Raw genomic sequence first — 20560 nt, forward strand, 5'->3', positions numbered from 1 at the left:
ATCTGCTCCAAAATCCTGATTGTTTAAAGCCTATTTTACATTCACACTACGTGACGTGAATGTGACTAACTGCTTCAGCAAAACCTTTGATGCAGAGCAGCAGTAGCGTGGATGCGTGTCTCTCAACATTACCAGTATCAGCTCAAGCCGTTTCGTCTCTCCAGCTACTGCCAAATTTTCATTCTTCATCAGTGTTGTGTTCCACTCCTTCCTGTCCACATCTTTGTTATTAGCCAGTACAAAGTCAATTGAGGATGCCAAGCCTGGCCTTGACACTCTGTTACTTCCCCATCTGTCACACTCACACACGCAGCTCACTTCCCGTAGCATCGCCGCAGCAAACGACGGCCTCGCAATCTCTTAACGAAGCCCCCAAAACAAACTCGGCGTCATTATAATTTTATGGAACTATTAAGCTATTTGAAAAGGCAGGAGGGATATTAATTAGCCTAGGTGATGAAATCGGCCTTATCATGAAAGGGCGCTTGGTGATGGTGATGGCATCGGACAAGCAGATCAAAGCTCACAGGCAGGCTGGGAAAGTTTGGAGAGGAAAGCTGTTGTTTGGTGTCTCATTTCACGTAGCCTCAGGCAGTTGGAAGGAGAGGGGGGGGGGGGGGGGGGGCGAGTGAAAGTGAGCAAGAGAGAGGGAGAGAGTTGAAGATGAGAAAAAAAAGAGGCGGTGACAGATAATGCCCGTAAGTCCGACAACGCTCCCCCCCCTTCCAGCCAGCTTTTGTCATCGCCCCACGAGGCTAGAGCGGAGGAGGAAGACGCTCCACTATTTCAGCCTTTCTTGCGTCCCCCCCCCCCCCGTCCCCCCCTTGCCTCCTCCTTGTCAAAGTCCTCTGGTATAACATTCAGGCTGTGGTTGATGGGTCTGGGTATGATGTGGGTTAAAGTCTTGTCTGCCAGCACTCAGAGGAGTAAACACAGCCTCATTGTGGGCCACATCCAAAAAGAAAACCTGCTACTGTTTATGTCCCATGGACAGACAGAAGGGAGGTTTTTTTTTTTTTTGGGTCGAAATGAGAGTGAATCATTGGCATTTAGGGAGATGTGGGAGGGGGAGAGTGGACGGAAGAGTGAGGAGAGTAAAAAGGGGGGAGAGAAGTGAGATCATGTTTTTGTTATTATTATCGTGCACTTGTGTTGAGCCACGGATTAGCCATGCCATGACATCATTGTTTTTGTTTCATTTCAAGCCTCGCTCTGATATTGCCTAACTTTCCGAAGTCGGAGACTCGCGCGCCACACGCACGCACGCGCGCGCTCGCGCGCACTATCATGTGCAACTTTCATTTGCCCAAAAACAGTGAGAAAAATGCTTCCTTCGGATTAACACCACATGATATCATAAAAAGTCCCTCTGGAAAACGGGCACACACACTACGGATATGCACTGGCACAAACACACAGTGGGCGGGCGGCGGCAACCTGTGAATAACCTTGGTGATGACAGAGGAGAGAAAGGGGATGGAGGAAGGCAGACAGGGAGGGGTGCAGTGGGAAAGATCAGAAGGTCCCATGTCCTCCCACAATGGAGGAAACAAACAGCACCAGCACTCAGTCACATCCGAGCACACATTCATATGAAGTGGAGTGAAGCTTAGCAAGAAGCGCGTCTGAAGATAAGGTTTTGGCCGATAACACATGAGCTCATATCCAGGTGGTTGTCTCGGAACATGGCTCACTTAGCGCCAGTGAAGTATACACACACACAACACAGCTGCTGCGTCCTTCACCTGACAAAATAAACCCTGAGTACATTTCTGAGACAGTTCGTAAAGTGCGATAGCTATCCAAAGTCATCACCGATGAAGACTGGCTTTTGCTTCCGTTCCAGAAATGTCTTAACCCCGTCCAATCTTCTTTAGGCACTTGAACAACGAGCACGCCCTAGATGACCGCAGCACCGCTCAGTGCCGAGTCCAGATGCAGGTGGTTCAGCAACTGGAGATCCAGGTGGGCCGCCATCACGCACGCTTAATTGTCGCCACTCCCCAAACAAAAGCACGACCCGACTCTTTTCAAGCCCGTCGATGGCGTTAACTCGTCTGAGGCTGAGGAGCCGTGTTTATGGAGAGCAGTGGAGCTTGTAATTTAAAAGGAGCAGTCGGCGGGGAAGCTGCCATCGCCGCTCCAATTATAAAGCTGCTCTGGTCGCCGGCGAGAGCGAGCGAGGCGGCGAAGGAGAGGAAGGAAAAGAAGGAAGAAAAAAAGAGACTAGAGCAAGAAAGCAAAGGGCCATGTAGCAGGGCCTTTTCTCCACCTCAAAATGGTTCATTCATGCCACACTCTTGACACATCTCAGTGCGCCAGCAAAAGCTGATGCACACAACTTGTCATACCCCTTTTTTTTCCATTTTTTTTTAGATTGTTCATATGTTCGCTTTGTGACCAAAAATATTGGGGCACATGTCCTTCATGAAGTGAAAATGAAAGAAAATAAGGAGTTGCGGTCCCCTTTTCAGGTTCCACACACCTGGCAAGACTTTTAGGGCTTAAGAGTGTGCCTGATGCGGGCTCACAGTCTCTTTTCTAGTTCATCCTCAAGCCGTTTGATGTGGTTCGTCCACTGAAAAGTCATCCAAGCATACCTTTTATGGAGAAAATACGGGATTCGCCAAGGTGTTGGAAGCACAGGATTGTCCAAAATTTAAGATTCAGGGGTTTGCCCAACCCTTGATTAATTGATGTAGTCATCAACTTAACAGTGAGTCTCAATGCTGATGTCCAGAGATATATCTGTGGGCTTTATGTACAGCATTAGCTGTGAAAAAAAAAGTCCAAAATGTGATACATTATGCAGCCATTTAACGATTGTTGCAATTTTAAAGTAAATTCCTACTGTAATATTATTGTATCGGAATTGCAATTCCATTGATTATACAATTTCAGTCTTACTTAAAGTGGAAGTCAACCCCAAAATACGGCATTCTGATTGATATTGTGTTGGAATGTGAGTTAAGTGGTAAAATCCACCCGTTTTTGGCCATCTCAGACGGCGGCCATTTTGTCACTTTCAGTTGACTGAAAATAACATCACAGTTGCCCAGGGCTCAGGTAACAACCAATCATGGCTCAGCTTCAGAAAACAGGTGAGCCGTCATTGAGCAACATATTTTTTTCAAGAATATGTTCCCGGCAGGCCGACTAGTTGAAACACGGCATTCTGATTAATTTTGCGTTTGTGGAATATAACTTAAGCAGCAAAATGCACTCGTTTTTAGCCATCTCTGGGGGCGGCCATTTTGTCTTCAGTGGACTGAAAATGACATCACACCTGCTCACAACCACCAATCACGGCTGACCTCTTTTCTGAATCTGAGCTGTGATTGGTCGTTGTGAGCAGTTGTGATGTCATTTTCAGTCGACAGAAGACAAAATGTCCGCACCGAGAGATGGCTAAAAACGAGTGGATTAACACTTATTCCACAAACGCAATATTTATCAGAAGGCTGTGTTTCAACTAGTGGACCTGCTGGGAACATATTCTTGAAAAAAATATATGTTTGGGTTGACCTTCGCTTTAACAACACAGCAAACCCAAAGCCACAGAAAACACATTTTAATAGGCCTACTTTTCATTGAGCATGTTTGACTTTTTCCTAAAATTGGTACAAAAAGCCAAGAACCCGAAGATGCATTGTTACACATTGCCGGCATTGTGACGAGTATAATATTAGCATCATTTCATTCGTGACGTGACTGCATTACACAAAAAGAAAACGGTGACTCTCGACACTGAGACCTCCACCGGGGAATACAAAGTGACAGAGGAGCAGGCGGCGTCACATCACGTCGGAATGTCCATCTTTATCTCACTGACATGTCAACTCCATCCCTCAACAGTCACACGCCACACACACGCACGCTTAACGGCAGTGTTTACATTTCTAATAGTCACACATGTCGTTGCTATGTGTGTGTGTGTGTGTTCATATTGCTAAAAGTACATGGGGACGCTTGTACGCACGCACACACACATGCATACACACAGAAATGATAGCCACAGGCCATAATGGTACCCATTTAAATGCAGTCAACAATGTCAAAAGGGAACAAGTGTTTCTGCAGGCTAGTGTGAACGTGCGAGAGTGCTGCCGGTACTCTCGTGCTTCTCTCTGCCCAGGGTGTACTTACGCTCATAATACTGCGTCAATACAGCTTATTGTATTTATCTGCGAGAGAGGGAAAAGTGTGTGACCATAACCTGCATCGTGTTTCTCACAGCTGGCGAAAGAGAGCGAGCGACTCCAAGCCATGATGACCCACCTGCACATGCGCCCCTCCGAGCCAAAGCCTTTTAACCAACCTGTAAGTTCACACTGGCACGCCCATATTATTTGGAGGACATTTTCCTTCACCGCCATTCGTTCACCTCCAAACTTCCACATAAAATGTTGTTGTTGTTTTTTTTTTATCTCAGAAGTTTCTTAAGACACCAAATGCTGTACGTTCTATAAAGCTTGCCATTTGCACCCTCTATTGACCAGAGAGGGTTCATGTTCGGTCGGCTACTCCTCAATTTGATTCTCTTTTTCTTAACCCAAATGGGGTTCTTCATTATTTTTATGCAATATTTAAAGAGTACAATTTCTCATCTGCGCTGAGAGAGAAATACCAGAGCAGGTTGATGAGGGCTCGGAATGATATGTAATGGTTGTGTGTGTGTATGTGCGCGTTTGACCATAGTGCTTGGCATGCTTGTTATTAGTCATCTGTCTAATGAATATTTCATTATTCAGATTTACGAAGAGTCCTATTAAAATATGAAGATGTTGAAATTAATTGTCAATTAGAGGAAGAGTGTCATAATTTGAGTTGATGTAAATGGTGCAGCTGAGTGGCGCGTGCGTGTGGAGGATGTGTGTGCGGCTGATGTGTGGTCGGCAGGGGGGATCAGCCGCCATTATCATCTAATGGGAAATCAGGAAGAGGCGTGTTCTGTCACCGCTGGAGCCGAGCCTCTGGGTCAGGGATTGGAGGAGGAGGGGGCAAGGGCGGGGCGTCGGGAATGGAAACAAAGCTTGGCCTCAATTAACAGGGTTCGGCTGTTGCCGTGGTGATTTGGCAGGGTTGCGGCGTTAATGAAGTACCTGTTAAACAGTCCCGCCCCCTCGAGTCGGCTTAAATGGCGGCGAGAGGGAAAAGAGGAAAGCCGAGGAAATTCGCATACACGCACACGCGCGCGCACAGGGGTTTTAATTAGTCCTAAACTAGTCGTCCTAACCTCTGTCCCAGAGAGACTGTGGGTTGTGGTTAAATGTGTGTTTGTTTGTGTGTGTGTGTGTGCGTGCATGCAAGGCCCTAATTGGACTGTATTCGTCCGTGAAGACTTGGCCACCGCAGAGTGCTTCTGTTTGTGGTCCTTGCAAACATGCCGGTGTGTGGTTTTGTTTTTGTAAGCAGGGTTAATTGCGGGAGTGTTTTGTGTAAAAATGTATGCTACACTTGTGTTTGTGTGTGGGACGCCGGGGAGTTCAAACTAATAGTGCAAGCGGCAATGTGTCACCCAACTTAAATGTGTTCGGTTTCAAGAGTTGGTTTGCCCACGTATGGCAGCGTCCTCCTTTCAAGTTACCGCTAATTTGTTTTTAGCGGGTTTGAGGTCAGGGTTCTTTCACAACAATCTCTGCTCGGTGCACTGGTGCGCGGTCATGGATTGCCTTGTCAGAAAGATTTTGGAAGCCCTCGATGCAAAGGGAAGTAGGATTGATGTATTAATTGGTTATGTTGCACATTTTTTGGTCTTTGTGGCCCTGCACTCATTTTGAGCAAATGAAATAAGCAAAGAACAAATAAGTATGTTTTACAGAACCTACGTCTTTCCCTGCACGCAGTTGAACCTGGCTTCCAGCGGCTCTCTGTTAAAGCGGGACAGTGATGTCTACCCCGAGGGTCTTCCTCACCCCCCCACCTCAGCTGCAACCCCGATCACTCCACTGCGCCAGGGACCCTCGGTCATCAGCTCCTCCAGCCTTCACACACACTCCCACTCCCACGCGCACGGTGTCGGCCCAATACGTAGGCGCAACTCCGACAAATACTGCACCCCCATCGCCTCAGGTAGGCCGACCTCGTCCTTGTTTGACTTGCGTCTTTTCAATTTCCATGCCTTTTGAGTTTATGTATGGAGCCGCTTTCTGATGTTTTTTTGCCGGTGCTATTCATTCCAACTCAGAGCTGGCTCAGAACTGTGAGTTCTATAAGAACGCCGATGTCAGGCCTCCCTTTACCTACGCCTCTCTTATACGTCATGTAAGTCTCCTCACTGCTCCTCGTCCTCCTGTCCCTGTCCCCCCTCTTCTTGATATTCAACCGTCTGTCCATGCCTACAGGCCATACTGGAGTCCCCTGACAGACAGTTGACTCTGAACGAGATCTACAACTGGTTTACGCGAAAGTTTGCCTACTTTAGGAGAAACACAGCCACGTGGAAGGTAAAGAAACACCAAATGCACACGTTGCACCCTCTTCAACTAAACGTGTAAGCACGCTGAAATGGAAAGATGAGTGAAATGCTGATCAAAAAAAAATATGAGAAGAAAGTTGAACATGATAAAATGTCATTTGTGTTGCTGTAAATGGGTGGTTTCAAACTCATTTATGGCACGGGCCACGTAGTAGTATGGCTATGAACCCAAATGAATGTGTGATCGCCTCTTACATAAAAGTTGATGAATAACTACTTTTGAAGCAGAGGCCAGTAAAAGCTGTTTGATCAAAAATTATTTTTATTTTGAAAGGGTTAACAAAAAAACAAAAAAGTGCTTGCAATATCTTACCATTTTTAAAATGGTAAATGCAAGGCAATTTGTAATTTTGGTATGTTAGCAAGAAACATGAAGTCGATGTACATAATTTGTATGATTTGGGTCACGTAAAATTATGTGGAAAGCCATATCTGGCCCGCCGGGCCTTGAGTTAGACACCTGTAAAATCTCAACTTTATTTTTATAATATGACGTTTATCCTCGCAATATTATTTTTTTTGTAATCTATGTTTTAACTTAACTTTGTTCTCCACTTAATTTTTGCAATTTCACAGCATTTCAATTTAAATTATGATTTTTTTTTTTTTTTACTCTTTTCTCAGAAATAATTTGGTACTGAAATCAAGTAAATGGCGATGGGTGAAATACGCTTTATCAGCTCCGTTATATAAAAAGGGTCAAACATTCGAGAATGTTGGACCGCAGTGAATGAATCAAACTTAAGTTCACTGTCTACTGTATAGTGTTATTGAATCATGAGAAATAGCCCAAATCCACTATACAAGCCTAATTTAAAGTGCACATCGATTCTATTCACGGTGGGAAATTATGCAACGCGCACTTTTGCGCAGCCTAAGCTCAGCTCCTCAAAGACATGACTGATTGGACAGTTATTGGCGCTTTCTGTCTTTGATGAGACACTTTAACACTCACGTTCTCCTCCGAGCTGTCCTCTCGGCCCTCCGCCATTGTCTCGCCTCGCGCTGCACATCCACTGCCTCATTACAGAACTCACTCGCACAAGCGGCCCCAATCCCACCATTGTAGGTGCTGACCCATTTCTGCAGTAACCTCTCGCTTATTTGAGTGGCAGCTCCTCAAGAGAGCGTGAGAGTATGAACATGGAGGGAAACGGGCACCTGGAGACCCTGACCTTCTTTCTCAGAGTCCCAAAGCTGAGGCGAGAAGGAGCAAGCGACGAGGGCAAAGAGATGGGCGCAGCCTTGAATATCATCTTTAAATCTAGCCTTTATAAATATATAGACCTTAAAATGTGACTCTTCTCTGGCCTTATGTATTTATACAGCAGCCCAGTGAGTCAAACAGGGCCGTGAAGATGTATGTCCTCTAATAAGCCGTTAAATTTCATGAGGGGAGCAGCGGTGTCAAGTGACTGGAAGTCATTGATCAGAGGAAGGCAGGGCCGGAGAAAGAGCAAGGGATGGGAGAAAGAGGGAAAGGAAACGAGTGAGAGGAATCAGTTAAGCTGCGAGGCCGAAAGGAAATGGTTTTATTCAATAATCGTCACATTTTTTACTGTGCCGAATAAACAAATCCATTACATTCGATGTAAAAATAAACGCAAGGATCAGACATATACAGTTAGAAGGCAGATGGTGTTTTGTATTTTTTTTTTTTTTTAAATTAGGCCTCCTGAGCCGGATGGATGAGTGACATGAGTGTTGTGACCCGCTCTAAATGACTCCTAATATTTTAACTGGGAGAATCAGGCTTTCATCACGGAGACAAATGCAAATAACGCCTTTATAGCACCGGGCTGTCGACTGTGTGAGCGCGTGTGGGTCCGTGTCCCCCCGCGCGCGCGTGTGTGTGTGAATGCGTGCGTTTGAGTGAGAGTGCGTCGTCAGGGTGGCAGGCGGAGATTGGGGTCAGACTCATTTACAAAACTTAGCATCGCGGCTCAGGGGTTGAAGGGATGCGGGGGAGAGAGGGTTCCTGCGCTGATTATGCCTTGTGTAATTACGTGTGTTTGTGTGAATGTGTGTGTGCGAATGTGTGTGTAATTACGGCAACGAGTGATGCATGCCTGGCCTGTCCCTCCCTCTCGGCTTAGAACAGCATGTCAGAGAGAATATGCAGGATTTAATTATAGACGAATTAAAATTGGTAATGAAATTGGGCATGAACACACTACAAATGGCAGATGAAAAGGGAGGCCTGTCCCTGGGGGGGCGGACCAAGATAGCGGTGCGTCTGCCTGAGTGTCTTAGTGTGTGCGTGTGTCCGCGCGCGCGCGCGCGTGCGTGTGTGTGTGTATGCCTGATGATGATGGATAAGAAAACTGTTGAGATAAAAAAAAATAAAATGCTGCATCGCATGCACTAGACCACACACACAGCTGTATTATGTGTATAAAAACATATTTTAAAAATGTATTTTACCTCATGTTCCCCACGTCACTTGGATGTACTGTAATATTGATATTTTTTTGAAAATGTTTAAGGAATCATTCCAGCTCTAATCTTGATGTGCAAAATGTGTGTTATCTTAATAGCATTCCAATTGTTTTCGTAGTAACGTGACTTTATTCTAGTAGTAATAATAATAATAATAATAATAATTTTTTAAGGGACGCAATCTCACATATACAGGATTTTTTTCCACATAAAATTACAACTCTATTCTGTTGATGTTAAAAATAATTTAAAATGCATCTTCTCTGATATGTTTATGTAAGTATGTGTATGTAAGTATTTTATTCTTGTAAAAATATCCGTTTTTCTTCAATGTGGCTCCAATACTCCAATAGTAACTTGATGTTAACAATTACTTTCTGGTGGGGTTACATTTAGTTTTTTCGTTTTCATATACCATACTAAATCAATTTGAGGAAATTAGTAAGCTACTTTGACAAAATCGAAATTATATATAGGGCAAGGTTTGGCCTTTTCACCTGAAAACATTCCATTACAAACATGGCTGTGTGATTGATTTCCTGTAGGATAAACACTTGCATTTGTAAAAAGCAATCAAAACCTTTGAAATGAAATCCAAAGAAATATGTTTTCTCCTTTCCCAGAATGCTGTGCGCCACAACCTGAGTCTGCACAAATGTTTTGTTCGTGTTGAGAACGTGAAGGGCGCCGTGTGGACTGTGGACGAAGTTGAATACCAAAAGAGGAGACCACCAAAGATGACCGGGTAAGTGCACGTGCACACGCGCGCACACGCACACACCTCGCACACACACACACACACACACACACACACATGTTCTCATAGTTTTTCTTGGCACACCCGAGGTTGATGTGAGCATGAGCGTACGGGTGCTGGCATGATGATTGCCTAAGTGGGCCTACATTTACTGTATGCGTGTGTGTGGGTGCGCGCGCGCGCGCGTGTGTGTGTGTTCCTTGTTAGTCAACACCATTAGCAAGCAGCTGTGTGAGATGCACGGGAGGAACAAACCTTGTTAGTGAATGCAAACAGATGTTCCCTCCAATTGCCAGAAAAAAATGGGGTTAATTAAATGCACTCACACACACACACACCTGCACATCAGTTATCAGACAGTCTGCTGTGGTGTGTGCTTAAGCATCTGTTTACAGTGTGTGTATGTTTCTACTTATGACAACATATTTGGGAGATTGGTTCTAAGCTTTGTATGAGGTGACATTTCCACATATGTGCCCAGTATGGCATCCTCCTCACTCTTATTTTCTCTCTCTCTTTCTCTCTCTCTCTCTCTCTCTCTCTCTTCCTCCTGTGTGTTTGTGTGTGCGTGCGCTGCGCGCGCATGTGTGTAGGAGTCCCACTCTGGTGAAAAACATGATTTCAGGCCTGGGCTTTGGATCCCTAAACGCCAGCTACCAGGTAAGGAATGCCCTCCTACTCCATCTTTCTCTCACTGTGCCACACGCACGCACACCCACACACACCAGCCAATCGCAATCAAGGACACTAATATCAATTCCCTTTTATAATTACCAGATTCCCTAATGACGTTCGCACCACCTCCCTCGTCTCCCTCATGAACCTCACCTCCCACCTCCCTCTCTCACACAGGCGCCACCCCCACTTACACACACACACACACACACACACACACACAGCACAGCGATTCTGCACAAGGCGTCAAGTAGTAGTCAATTAAGGTTACTGCATAAAATTATGGCCCGTGGCAGGAAGAAAAAAACAAAAAAAAAACATCCCTAAGCTGATGAGAGTTCCCCGCATCTTTTGTCCTTTTTGTTTTGTGTAAGAGGGCAGCAGGGTGGATGTGAGTTGTCTCCGCCACCAGCAGCTGGATGCCAGTGTGTTTGGATCGCTGACAGATGCTGCCCTCTGTTGGGGCGCTTGTTTCCTCCCCCTGAAGTTTGACGCTTCGCGTGTTTGTGCGTGTGTTTATGTTGAGGTTGTGGCTCAGTCTCCCTCGACACGCCTGTTGAGGCTCTCGGGCGAGCGCGCGGACTTTTGACAGCCTCCTCCATGTGCATGTACAAGACTCGATGTGGGATGTACTGTGTATAAGTGCCCCCTAGTGGTTTGCCAAGTCGTAGCCTCCAAAGCATGAAAGCATCATTCAGAGATGATCTAGCACATGGGGGTCCAAATTTCAACTTCCAACGGCCGTATATGGAAAATTGAAGCATGCGAGGTCCACAGTCTTTAATTCATTTAATGCGGTAAATATGATCCATTATGTTGGGGAACATATGCTAAGCAATTATATCTTGTTTTTGTGTACATCCTATAGGTGATTAAACAAAAAAATCAAGGGTTTTTCAGGATTTTGGGGGGGGCAGCAGCCTCTGTGCCTGACTAAAAATAGATCCACCCCTGTACTGAAGAGCAGCAGCATCACATCTCCACATTCACAATCAAAGTAATCTATACTAAGATGACCTTAACACTGAGCGGAAATGCATGCAGTCTTCTCCTGTAACTGAATTAATTATCTGTACCTGTCAGGGCGTTATGAATAGAAATGTTACTATTTTAGTTGTAAATATTTTTTGCTCATCGAGAGCAGTATATAAACCCAGTGTCGGATTATTATCATTTTGGTAGCCCATACCACCCTCGTTTTGTTTTTTAAATAACCTTGCACCGAAGGAAAGAACAAAATGAATCACAAAAATGCAGCGTGCGAAACGGTCACAGCCAGCGCACCTAACAGAGCACCTCAGTGCACTTACCGAATGATGCGATTGGTGGGGGAAAAAAATTGGTGGATGTGACCTATCGAATCTTCTCTTCTCCTTCCTCGCCAGCCAGTGTAGAACGTAAGTTGTCAAATATCAATTTTTGTATAGGCCACAGGCCGCTAAAAAACAACAGCCCCCGGGCCGTACCTTTGGCACACTTGATCGAGCATATGAATTGCTTCCTTCGGAGTAAACCCTTCATGTCTCTTTTTCGAAACAAGAGCTATATGGATTACATGTAAGCTTTCGTGTGTGGGTGTAGGCGGCCCTGGCAGAGAGCAGCCTGTCCCTGCTCAACAGCCCTCCCCTGGTGAACCCTCCATCTGCAGCCAGCCTCAACATGCTGCACGTGGGCCATGATGATGTCAGCTCCACGGTGGAGCAGGTCAACAGCAACGGCAGCTGCAGTCCCACCCTCAGCCCTCAGCAGTACAGGTACACATACACACACACACTACATTCTACTTTTTCACTAATTGCATATCAGGCCTTTGGGGATGGTCCCTACCTGAGAATTTAATGGCACTTAAAAAAAAAAAACAACCAACCAATGACTTCTGAAAAGAGTGTCTTTTACATTATTCTACATTACGCCAGAAGATAAAATGAGATAATCCTTTGTTGATCACATGGTAAATTGAAGTATCCCCATATTACATGACAAGTGAGATTTAATGATGTAAACAGTCTCAAATTTCAAACTAAATTCACAATTCTTAAAAAGTTGTTAACTGAATGACTCCCATGGTGATATCATGCAGCCACGATAATGGAAGCAACAAAAGATTGACGTGGTTTGTGCACGTCATGTATGTATTCTAGCAACTTTGGACAACATGTGGTATTGCGAACATGGTCAAGTTGGCCTTAAATTAAATTTCAAATGGAATTACTGTAAAAAGTCTTGAATTGAACTTGCCTTAAAATGTAGGCGCCCTGATTAAGACAAATTCAAATTCTTCATAATGACAACATTCCACTGTGATCAATAAGGCGAGTGCGAGTCAATCACTAACGTGCGCACACGCCTCCGGCAGCCACGCGGTGCACGTGAAGGAGGAGCCCACCGAGATCGAGGAGGACTGTCGGCCCGTCTCCCTCCTGGCCGGGATCACTCACAACCTGCCGTTGCCGAGCGACGACCGTGACCTGGAGGACGACCTCCCGGCCGACGACCTGGAGTAAGACCGATCCGACTGACGGGATCGGAGGGGCGGGGCTTATTCAGAAGAAACGCTAGCAACACTTGAGCAAAACCAGAGAAAGGAGAAGAAAAAAAAACGAGAATGTTTTTATTTTTATTTGTCATTACGAGCAAGCAACCAAGGACAACATTGAGAAACTCCAAACAGGGTTTGAAGACCTCCGTTACTTTAAGTCTGTGGAGCACTGCTTTAACGTCACGTCTCTTTCCACAAACACACACCTACACACGCACGCACGCACACACACATACTGGCGCACTCCCTCACTAGTCGAAGCCTCCTTCAGCCTCTCTGTGGAGACCCGAAGACCAATTTTCCTCCTCGCTCAGGCTGCCCGGCTAGCCGTGCAGGCCCACGTCAGGTGTGTGTTTTCAAGGAAAAACACGCACATACGCACGTGTGTGACCATGTGTATATAGATACGGAGCATTCGCCAGGGGGGCTGTGCAGTATAACACCTCTCCATCTCCCAAACGCACTTTGGAGTCAATCTTTCATCAGATCCAAAGCAAACGTTTGGGTTTCATGATGGGAAGAGAGGAAGACGCGTTCAAAGAATACCTCGGCCTGCGCCCCAACACATCCGGAGGGCTCCCGTCTCCGCATCCCTGACCGGGAGGGCGTGTGGCCCCTTGCTTGTGAGATATTGAAAAAAAAAAAAAAAAAAGAAGAAGAAGAAGAAAAAGACATTGTCCCAGCCACCCAAAAAGACTGCAAGAAAAGGAACATCCAGTGCTGTCTCTTCTCCTATGTTTGGGATGGAGGGATGAGTTTGGAACACTCATAGAAGAAAATAGCCGGGAAGTGTCTATAGAAATATTGTGACTTAAAAAAAAAAACAAAAAAAAAAAAAAGGAACCTGTCAACGACATGAAAAAAAACATGTGGTAGCTTTATCATTTCCTTTTTTTTTAAAATTTGATGTTATTATTCTTCTTTATTTTTGAGGAGCATTATTCCCATGGTGGTGTTTCTGTTTCGATGTATCTTTTCTGCCGATGCTGGTTTATTTTTGTATTGATTTTGTGTTAGATTTGTTTCCCACACCATTCCGAAAGAGTATGAAAAAAAAAACCAGAAGGACGCGCAGTATTGTCCCCCTCTCCCTTTCACTCCCAAGTGTAGCAGGCTAGAAATTTGGAAATAGCACTTAAAAGTTACCATTATCCAAACAAACTATTTAACAGCATTTTTTTTTTCATTTTGTCTCTTTCTTTTATTTTGGTTGGTTATTTAGTTGAGAGATATCAGTAATGCTTTAAAAAAAAAGATATATCAGAATATATATTATCGCAGTCAGAGAATACCTCATCCCACACAAGGTTCCAATTTCATCAAGAAACAAGGGGGGACTTCTTTGCGTGGGATACCAAAACATGGCTCCATTCAAAGCTCTGTGCTCATGATTCGTTACCGTGTCGATGCTATCAATGATTCAATGTGTGAGGATGTGTTAAAGGAATATCACGTGAGATTTGTTTTCAGGTTTTGTTTTTCATTGTATTTTGTTGCATGAGCAACAAAGCATTGCTTTCTCCAGTGTCATACCAAATTTAACATTTGTCATTTTTCAAATCTATTACCCGCTTCTGACTCCCGTCTTATTTTTTGTTACAGGTAACCAAAGAAATATTTAGAAAACCAAAAACCCTGTAGTTTGTTTCACCCTCACCCTGCCCTTTTTTATTATTATTATTTCAGTCTCCATTTTGTTCCTAAAGAGCTGGCCAAAAGACAACAAACCAGGAGTTCGAACTGTTCTTCTTTTTTTTTTTTTTTTTTACGTATTGTTTGGAAGTTAAACAAGACTTACAGTGCTGACCATTCCCGCAAACCAAAGTGTGAGAAGCAAATTTGAAGTGAAAGCTTTGTTTCGGTTACAAACTGCTCCTATTAGGTATGAGGCCAAATATACAAAGGAGTATTAAAGCTACACTGCAAAAAATAGAAAAAAGTAAAAGTACGAGAGAAAAGAAAGAAAAGAAAAAGAAAAGCCCTTTTTATTTAGTAAAAACATGACATATTCCCAGCATGTAGTTGTAATTTTTAGAAGTGAATGTCACATGACTTAATATTTGTTAAATGACTTCTGCTTGAAAACAGAGCAAAGATGAGTTTTCAGGAACAGACTCAATCATTACACAGTAAACTTCATACTGATATGGTGATGTCACAATTCATTTCATTGTTTGTCAAACATACTAAATTGTCACATTTGTTTTTCCCCATAACATTGTGATTTCTTCTCGTAGTATTTTGTTTTTTCTCTATTTTCAATGTGGCCCTAATACTCCTTGGTACAAATAAGTATTAACGTGCACAGTTCCTCTTACTTAGGCAAAAGAAAAAGCACTTAGAAGTGAAAACATGACTCTGCCATGCTCAGGCGAACGTGTTCCAAACACAATGCCTGGACTAAGTCATTCCAAATATGTGTAGCGAGGAATCTTTCCATTAAGAGGGGAACAAATAATAATACTCAAACGATACCAATGTAAGAGGACACCAACCAAGGGACGTCATGAATAGCAAGTTCACATTTTCATTCTTAACCTTTGCACTTGACACCATTTTCTTATTTAATTGAAGAAGCTTTGCGTTCAAACAGCAACTTATTTCTTACAAAAAAAAACAAAAAAAAAAGAAGCAAAAAGACAGACCAAAAAGAACACTACCTCCTTTTGGAACTCTCTTCAATATTCCCCCCTACATTCTTCCTCAATAATAACAATATGTGGACTCCCTGACACGTACGTGCGCTTCAGCCCAAAAGCAAACATGATGGACTGTGAAGACTACCTCGCCTTAGCTGCGACCTGACGCGTTCTCTGCAGCCCAACGTGTCACTCGAGTGAAGCGTGATGGAGAACCCCGTGAGTGGGGCGATGTGCTGTTGCAGGGAAACTGTTATCAGGTGTGAAGATAGGCAGAATTTCACACACACACACACACGCACGGGTGGCACAGAAGCTTTGAAGCAGGGCTACATGGGTTCGTGCAAACAGAGACTCTGACCAAATATCCAAAGACACCCCCCCCCCCCAAAAAAAAGCAGTAACCACTCCCCGAGAGGACACACACATACACGCACACACACTCATCATGACTCCTTCAGTCCAAACAAGAGGAACTGCTGCATTCAGTCGAATATGTAGATGATCTTGTGCTTTAAGGTACACCTGTAAACAAGGCGCTTTTATAAAGATTGTTCACAGGTCGCCGCGTAACATTTCTTGGCATAACATGATGTATTCTTGTATATTAATGATTGACTTATCTCTCCAGGGCATTCTTTCCTTTCTTTTCCGCTTTTTTTTTTTGTGTGTGTGAGTGTGTTTCCTGCACCTGTTTAGCTATTGTAAAACTTGCAGCTCTGGTTCCTATACTGTACTGCTAATGCTGAACTATATGTATTTATCACATTAAGTACTGCAGGTATCTTGGTTTTGATAGTTTTCTTTTGTTTCCATGTTTTCAGTTCTTCATAAAAACGTCTGGGACGATGATTTTTTTAAAGTGTATTATCGCAACGAAGAAAAAAAAAAGGTTAAAAGAATAAAAGTTAGATCAGTGGTTTTAGGTAAGATCTGTTTGTATATTTATCTTAGCTAGGTCTATTTTGATACTTTTTTGTCTCTGTACTGCATTTATGCGTTTTTAAGGAAAAAAACACAAATGGATGAACTAAAAATTTACTTCATTATGTATTGATACCTCAGAAGGATGTTTTTTTTTTTCTCAATGACAGGACCAAAACCTTTGAAAAGAAAATGAGTGTAAAAATATTTAGCCTCTCTCCTGCTTTACACAAATGTGGACTGTCTGTTGGGCCTTTCAGGTGCCAACATTGTGTCCCTCTTACCCCTGACCCTTGTCATTCCTTAGCTGACCTCTGACCTGCAGAGCTGTCAATCATCCGCGGGTGCGATGGGGGTGTGACCAGTCACACAGTTCCTCTCTAAATCCCACAAAGGCAGATGAAACGCTTGCATTGTTGACGCTCATCCTCCCCTTTTTTTTTTTTTTTTTTTTTTTTCCCTTTTTTTTTTGGCGTGGTCACGGTACCAAAATGTGGACTGGCGCTCCGAGATGCAGCTCTCCGTCTGACTACCAAAGTCCAAACTCCTGAACTGTAACCAAACTGATACCTTAACCAAACCGAAAGCGAGCTACTTCCAAAAGTCTCCATTGACATCACAGAACACCTTCACTGATAGCTGTTATCTCTTGTAAATGTGTGTGATGGACGGCCTCGGTGGCTACAACGTCACGTGTGATTGGACGCTTCTCAGGCGTCTTGTAAACGGGGGTGGGGGGGTGGGGGGAAGGGACTGTCAAAGTGGAGCGTTGACACTATTAAACAAGTCCGAATGACCACTTCAGCTCTCCTCGGGTTAAACCTTAGGAATGTGTGTACATTTTCAGCAGTGACTCTTCAATGCGTTGTTACTTAATTTCACTTTATTGCTTTGCTTATTTTTGTTGCTTTTCCTTGTTCTTTGAAAATGTCACCAGACTTAGAGGCGGGGGCTGGGTGCAGGTGGCTTTAAGACACAGAGTGGAGCCTCCATACCGGGTAGCCATGTTGATGCCAGTCACTGCCCTTTCTTTCATGCTGTATAAAACACACAGAGACACACGCACACACACATGCATATATCTGTGTATTTGTAACCTGAATCTTCTTGTGTCTGTCCATGCAGACAATAAAAAACTGTACAGTAGGTCTAGTTGCATGTAATCTGTACTAATTATTGACAATGGCATTATAAAATGCAATAAAATACTTATTACACTGTCCCATGTTGAGTCGTTGTTACTTTAGGAGTTGACTTTAGGGCAGGGGAGGAGCCATGGGTGGGCCTGTGCACACCCAGGCCCACCCAGATTGACAGACTACCCACCCAATTAGATTCATGAAAAAAAAAAAAAATACTTTTACATTTTTTGTAAACTATTTTTGAATTTATGTTTTTTATTTGATTGAATATTAAGAATGGCACAATTGTGGTTGTCTAAGGAAGATCTGAACTTCATATTATTCAGTTGATCATTTTATTTGAATAAACAAATAAATAGTTACGTCGTGTCGAGATAGGAGGATTGTGCTCAGTGAGAGAAATATTCAGGCCCACCCCGATTTTTCGAGGCCCACCCATTGACCACGTTCTGGCTCCGCCCCTGCTTTAGGGGAGAAGTAGTGGTAGTAGTTAACTGGGAATTTAAATGTATTTATTGTACAATCACATTATAAAACAGAAAATGTTTTTATTTGCTCTATGTATCGTTTTAAAACAATGAGTCAGTGCTAACTGGCCACAATTGGGATCCAAAACAAGAGCCGTATCAAAATGTCTGCCTTTTTAAAGATAATCATGCTCAGTAACATTGACATTGTCAGCTAACTTATCAATATTAACAATATATAATAAATGGCCTAGAAGAACTAAATATCCAACCATCCATTTACTGTGCCGCTTACGTTGTCCAGGGTGGCAGGGAGCTGGCAGCACATAGCGACAGACAAAACAGACCCAGATCAACTTAAAGTATTAGGTAAAATAATGATTTAAGATATCATCGTAATTTGATTGGATAATATTTTAAATATGACCTGCCTCTTTCTTTGTCTAAGTGTAATAAAAGCATTCTCGTCTGTTCATGATTTTCACACAGCAGATTTAAAACATTTACTTCCTCAAATATAAATTACATGAAAGATAATTTATGAAAGATTTACCACATCATCAAATTGACCCAGTATATCAAATCATGTAAGTTAAAAACATGATCATGCCTTGAGATGAGACGATAACAAATGCTGAGTCAAGTTTGCTGAGTGCGTGTTGTGCTACAAAGAGCAGCCACCAGGAGGAGTAAACAAACCGGACAACACAAGCAGCATGTCACAAACATGCTCACTGCGACAAACAGCCACTGACACCATCCTGCCAACAGGGTGAGCCAGAGAGTTCAGAACTGTGAGCCTCCTGCACACTTTGTGCTGGAGAAACAGTTACAAGCAGGCGCGATGGATTTGCTGGATGTGTTTATGCTTCAAAGTACTGTAGTTCTTGTCACCTTGCTCTATACTTCCTTTCTTTCCTTGTGCTTCCTCCTGCTGCAGGTTTGGCACATGCCCTGCAGCTTATCTTTGAACCTCAGCGCTGCACTCTGCATATGTTGCCACAGGGAGAGGGGGGAAATGGTGGCATGTGTTTTTTTTTTATTTTTTTTTATTCCTTCATTTTTGGGGAAAGTTGAAACGTTAATCTTTTGCTTTTAGTGAACTACTTTAAGTCATCTGGGAGGAAATTCACTCACTCCTGGCACTGAAATGCAGGTGACTTTTACTTTTGGGATAAGTCTGTTAGAGATGCGTGTGCAAACATACAACGGCATGTATACATTACAGGATGAGGATATATGCTCGCGCAAGGTAAGTCAGGGCGCAAAGCAACATAAGGGGTTTTTCTTGGCGTGTCACATTGGCGTTTGGCAGGGTCGCTTTGGCTTTCTTTCGGAATGCTCATCTGGACTGAGTAAATATTAGGTGTGAGGGTATGGCTGAGTTTAGACTTTACTAGTACTGCTTGTGAAACTATTCTGAATTTTATATGCATATCAGCTTGCCCGTTCAATGCTGTGTGTGAAGGGCCCAGCATCATGCAGAGCACTGAGGTCCAGGCAGACCGTATGAGTCACTAAATACATTTAGTGTACTGTACATAGAGCCATGCTGACATCTTTTCTCTCCCCGTTTTTACTCACCCTGTCATCCTCTCCTCTCCCCCCCCCCCCCCCCATGTCTGTGGCCTGCCACAGTGGGCTGTCCTCCAAACAGCATGTTGACTCACTAAAAACAACACAACATGCCGAGTTGAACTATGACTGCAAGCGTCCACATGTCTCGCCCTCGGATAAACTGACACTTCACTCTCCATTCCTCCATTCAATACGTATATTTAAGTGGAAGTCAACCCAACAGTTTTATTTACAATAATATGTTCTTTGAACCTCCACTAGTATAAACACAGCATTCTGATTCTGATGCAGCAAAATCCATCCGTTTTTAGCCATCCTCAGGGGGCGGCCATTCTGTCACTTGCTGTCAACTGAAAATGTCATCACAGTTGCTCAGCGCTTAGGTAACAACCAACCATGGCTCAGCTTCAGAAAACAGGTGAACCTGTGATTGTGAGTGATTGTTGTTGTTTTGCCCCCTGAGATGGACAAAGGCGGGTGGATTTTACTATCTAGCTCATATTCCACAAACACAATATCAATCAGAATGCCATGTTTAGACTAGAGGCTGCATAGAAGATATTATTGAAAAGACTATTTTTGGGTTCACTTGCCCTTTAACTCATTCACTGCCAGACATTTTCAGACCCTCTTTTACCCTAACGTTTGAAAAAAAAAAATATATATATATATATATATATATATATATATATATAAATTAATTCCTGGGATTGAATGTCTGCACTGTGAAAAGACATAAATGTATAAATCCTTGGCAGTGAATGAGTTAAATATAATTTACAGTGCACCGGGTTTGACAAGTTCACTTTTTTCCCCTCCAGAACCTAGCCTGTTTTTCACAGAAAAACTGACCTATTTTCTTTTGGTGCTCAAGCCAAAGCAATAAAAGTATCACATTGGCACCATCTTGTGACATTTTGTT

The 20560-nt window shown here is 43.4% G+C and overlaps 1 protein-coding gene across 3 annotated transcripts in view; it reads left to right on the forward strand.

Annotated features, from left to right (window-relative positions):
• The window catches only part of foxp4 (forkhead box P4), a 96614-nt gene extending 78943 nt beyond the window's left edge, over nt 1–17671 (forward strand). For all 3 annotated transcript variants that reach the window (XM_086041024.1, XM_086041022.1, XM_086041023.1), the window contains 9 exons: nt 1878–1965; nt 4237–4320; nt 5847–6072; nt 6188–6264; nt 6345–6446; nt 9541–9662; nt 10268–10334; nt 11931–12103; nt 12706–17671. In XM_086041024.1, coding sequence (XP_085897150.1) covers nt 1878–1965; nt 4237–4320; nt 5847–6072; nt 6188–6264; nt 6345–6446; nt 9541–9662; nt 10268–10334; nt 11931–12103; nt 12706–12853 — 1087 coding nt within the window. In that variant the 3' untranslated portion in view covers nt 12854–17671. The remainder of the gene's footprint in view (nt 1–1877; nt 1966–4236; nt 4321–5846; nt 6073–6187; nt 6265–6344; nt 6447–9540; nt 9663–10267; nt 10335–11930; nt 12104–12705) is intronic.
• The last annotated feature ends 2889 nt before the right edge of the window (nt 17672–20560 follow it).

The sequence above is a fragment of the Filicampus tigris genome, chromosome 9 (assembly GCF_054856515.1).
Source record: "Filicampus tigris isolate MCC_2025a chromosome 9, RoL_Ftig_1.0, whole genome shotgun sequence".
NCBI classification, from domain to species: Eukaryota; Metazoa; Chordata; class Actinopteri; order Syngnathiformes; family Syngnathidae; genus Filicampus; species Filicampus tigris.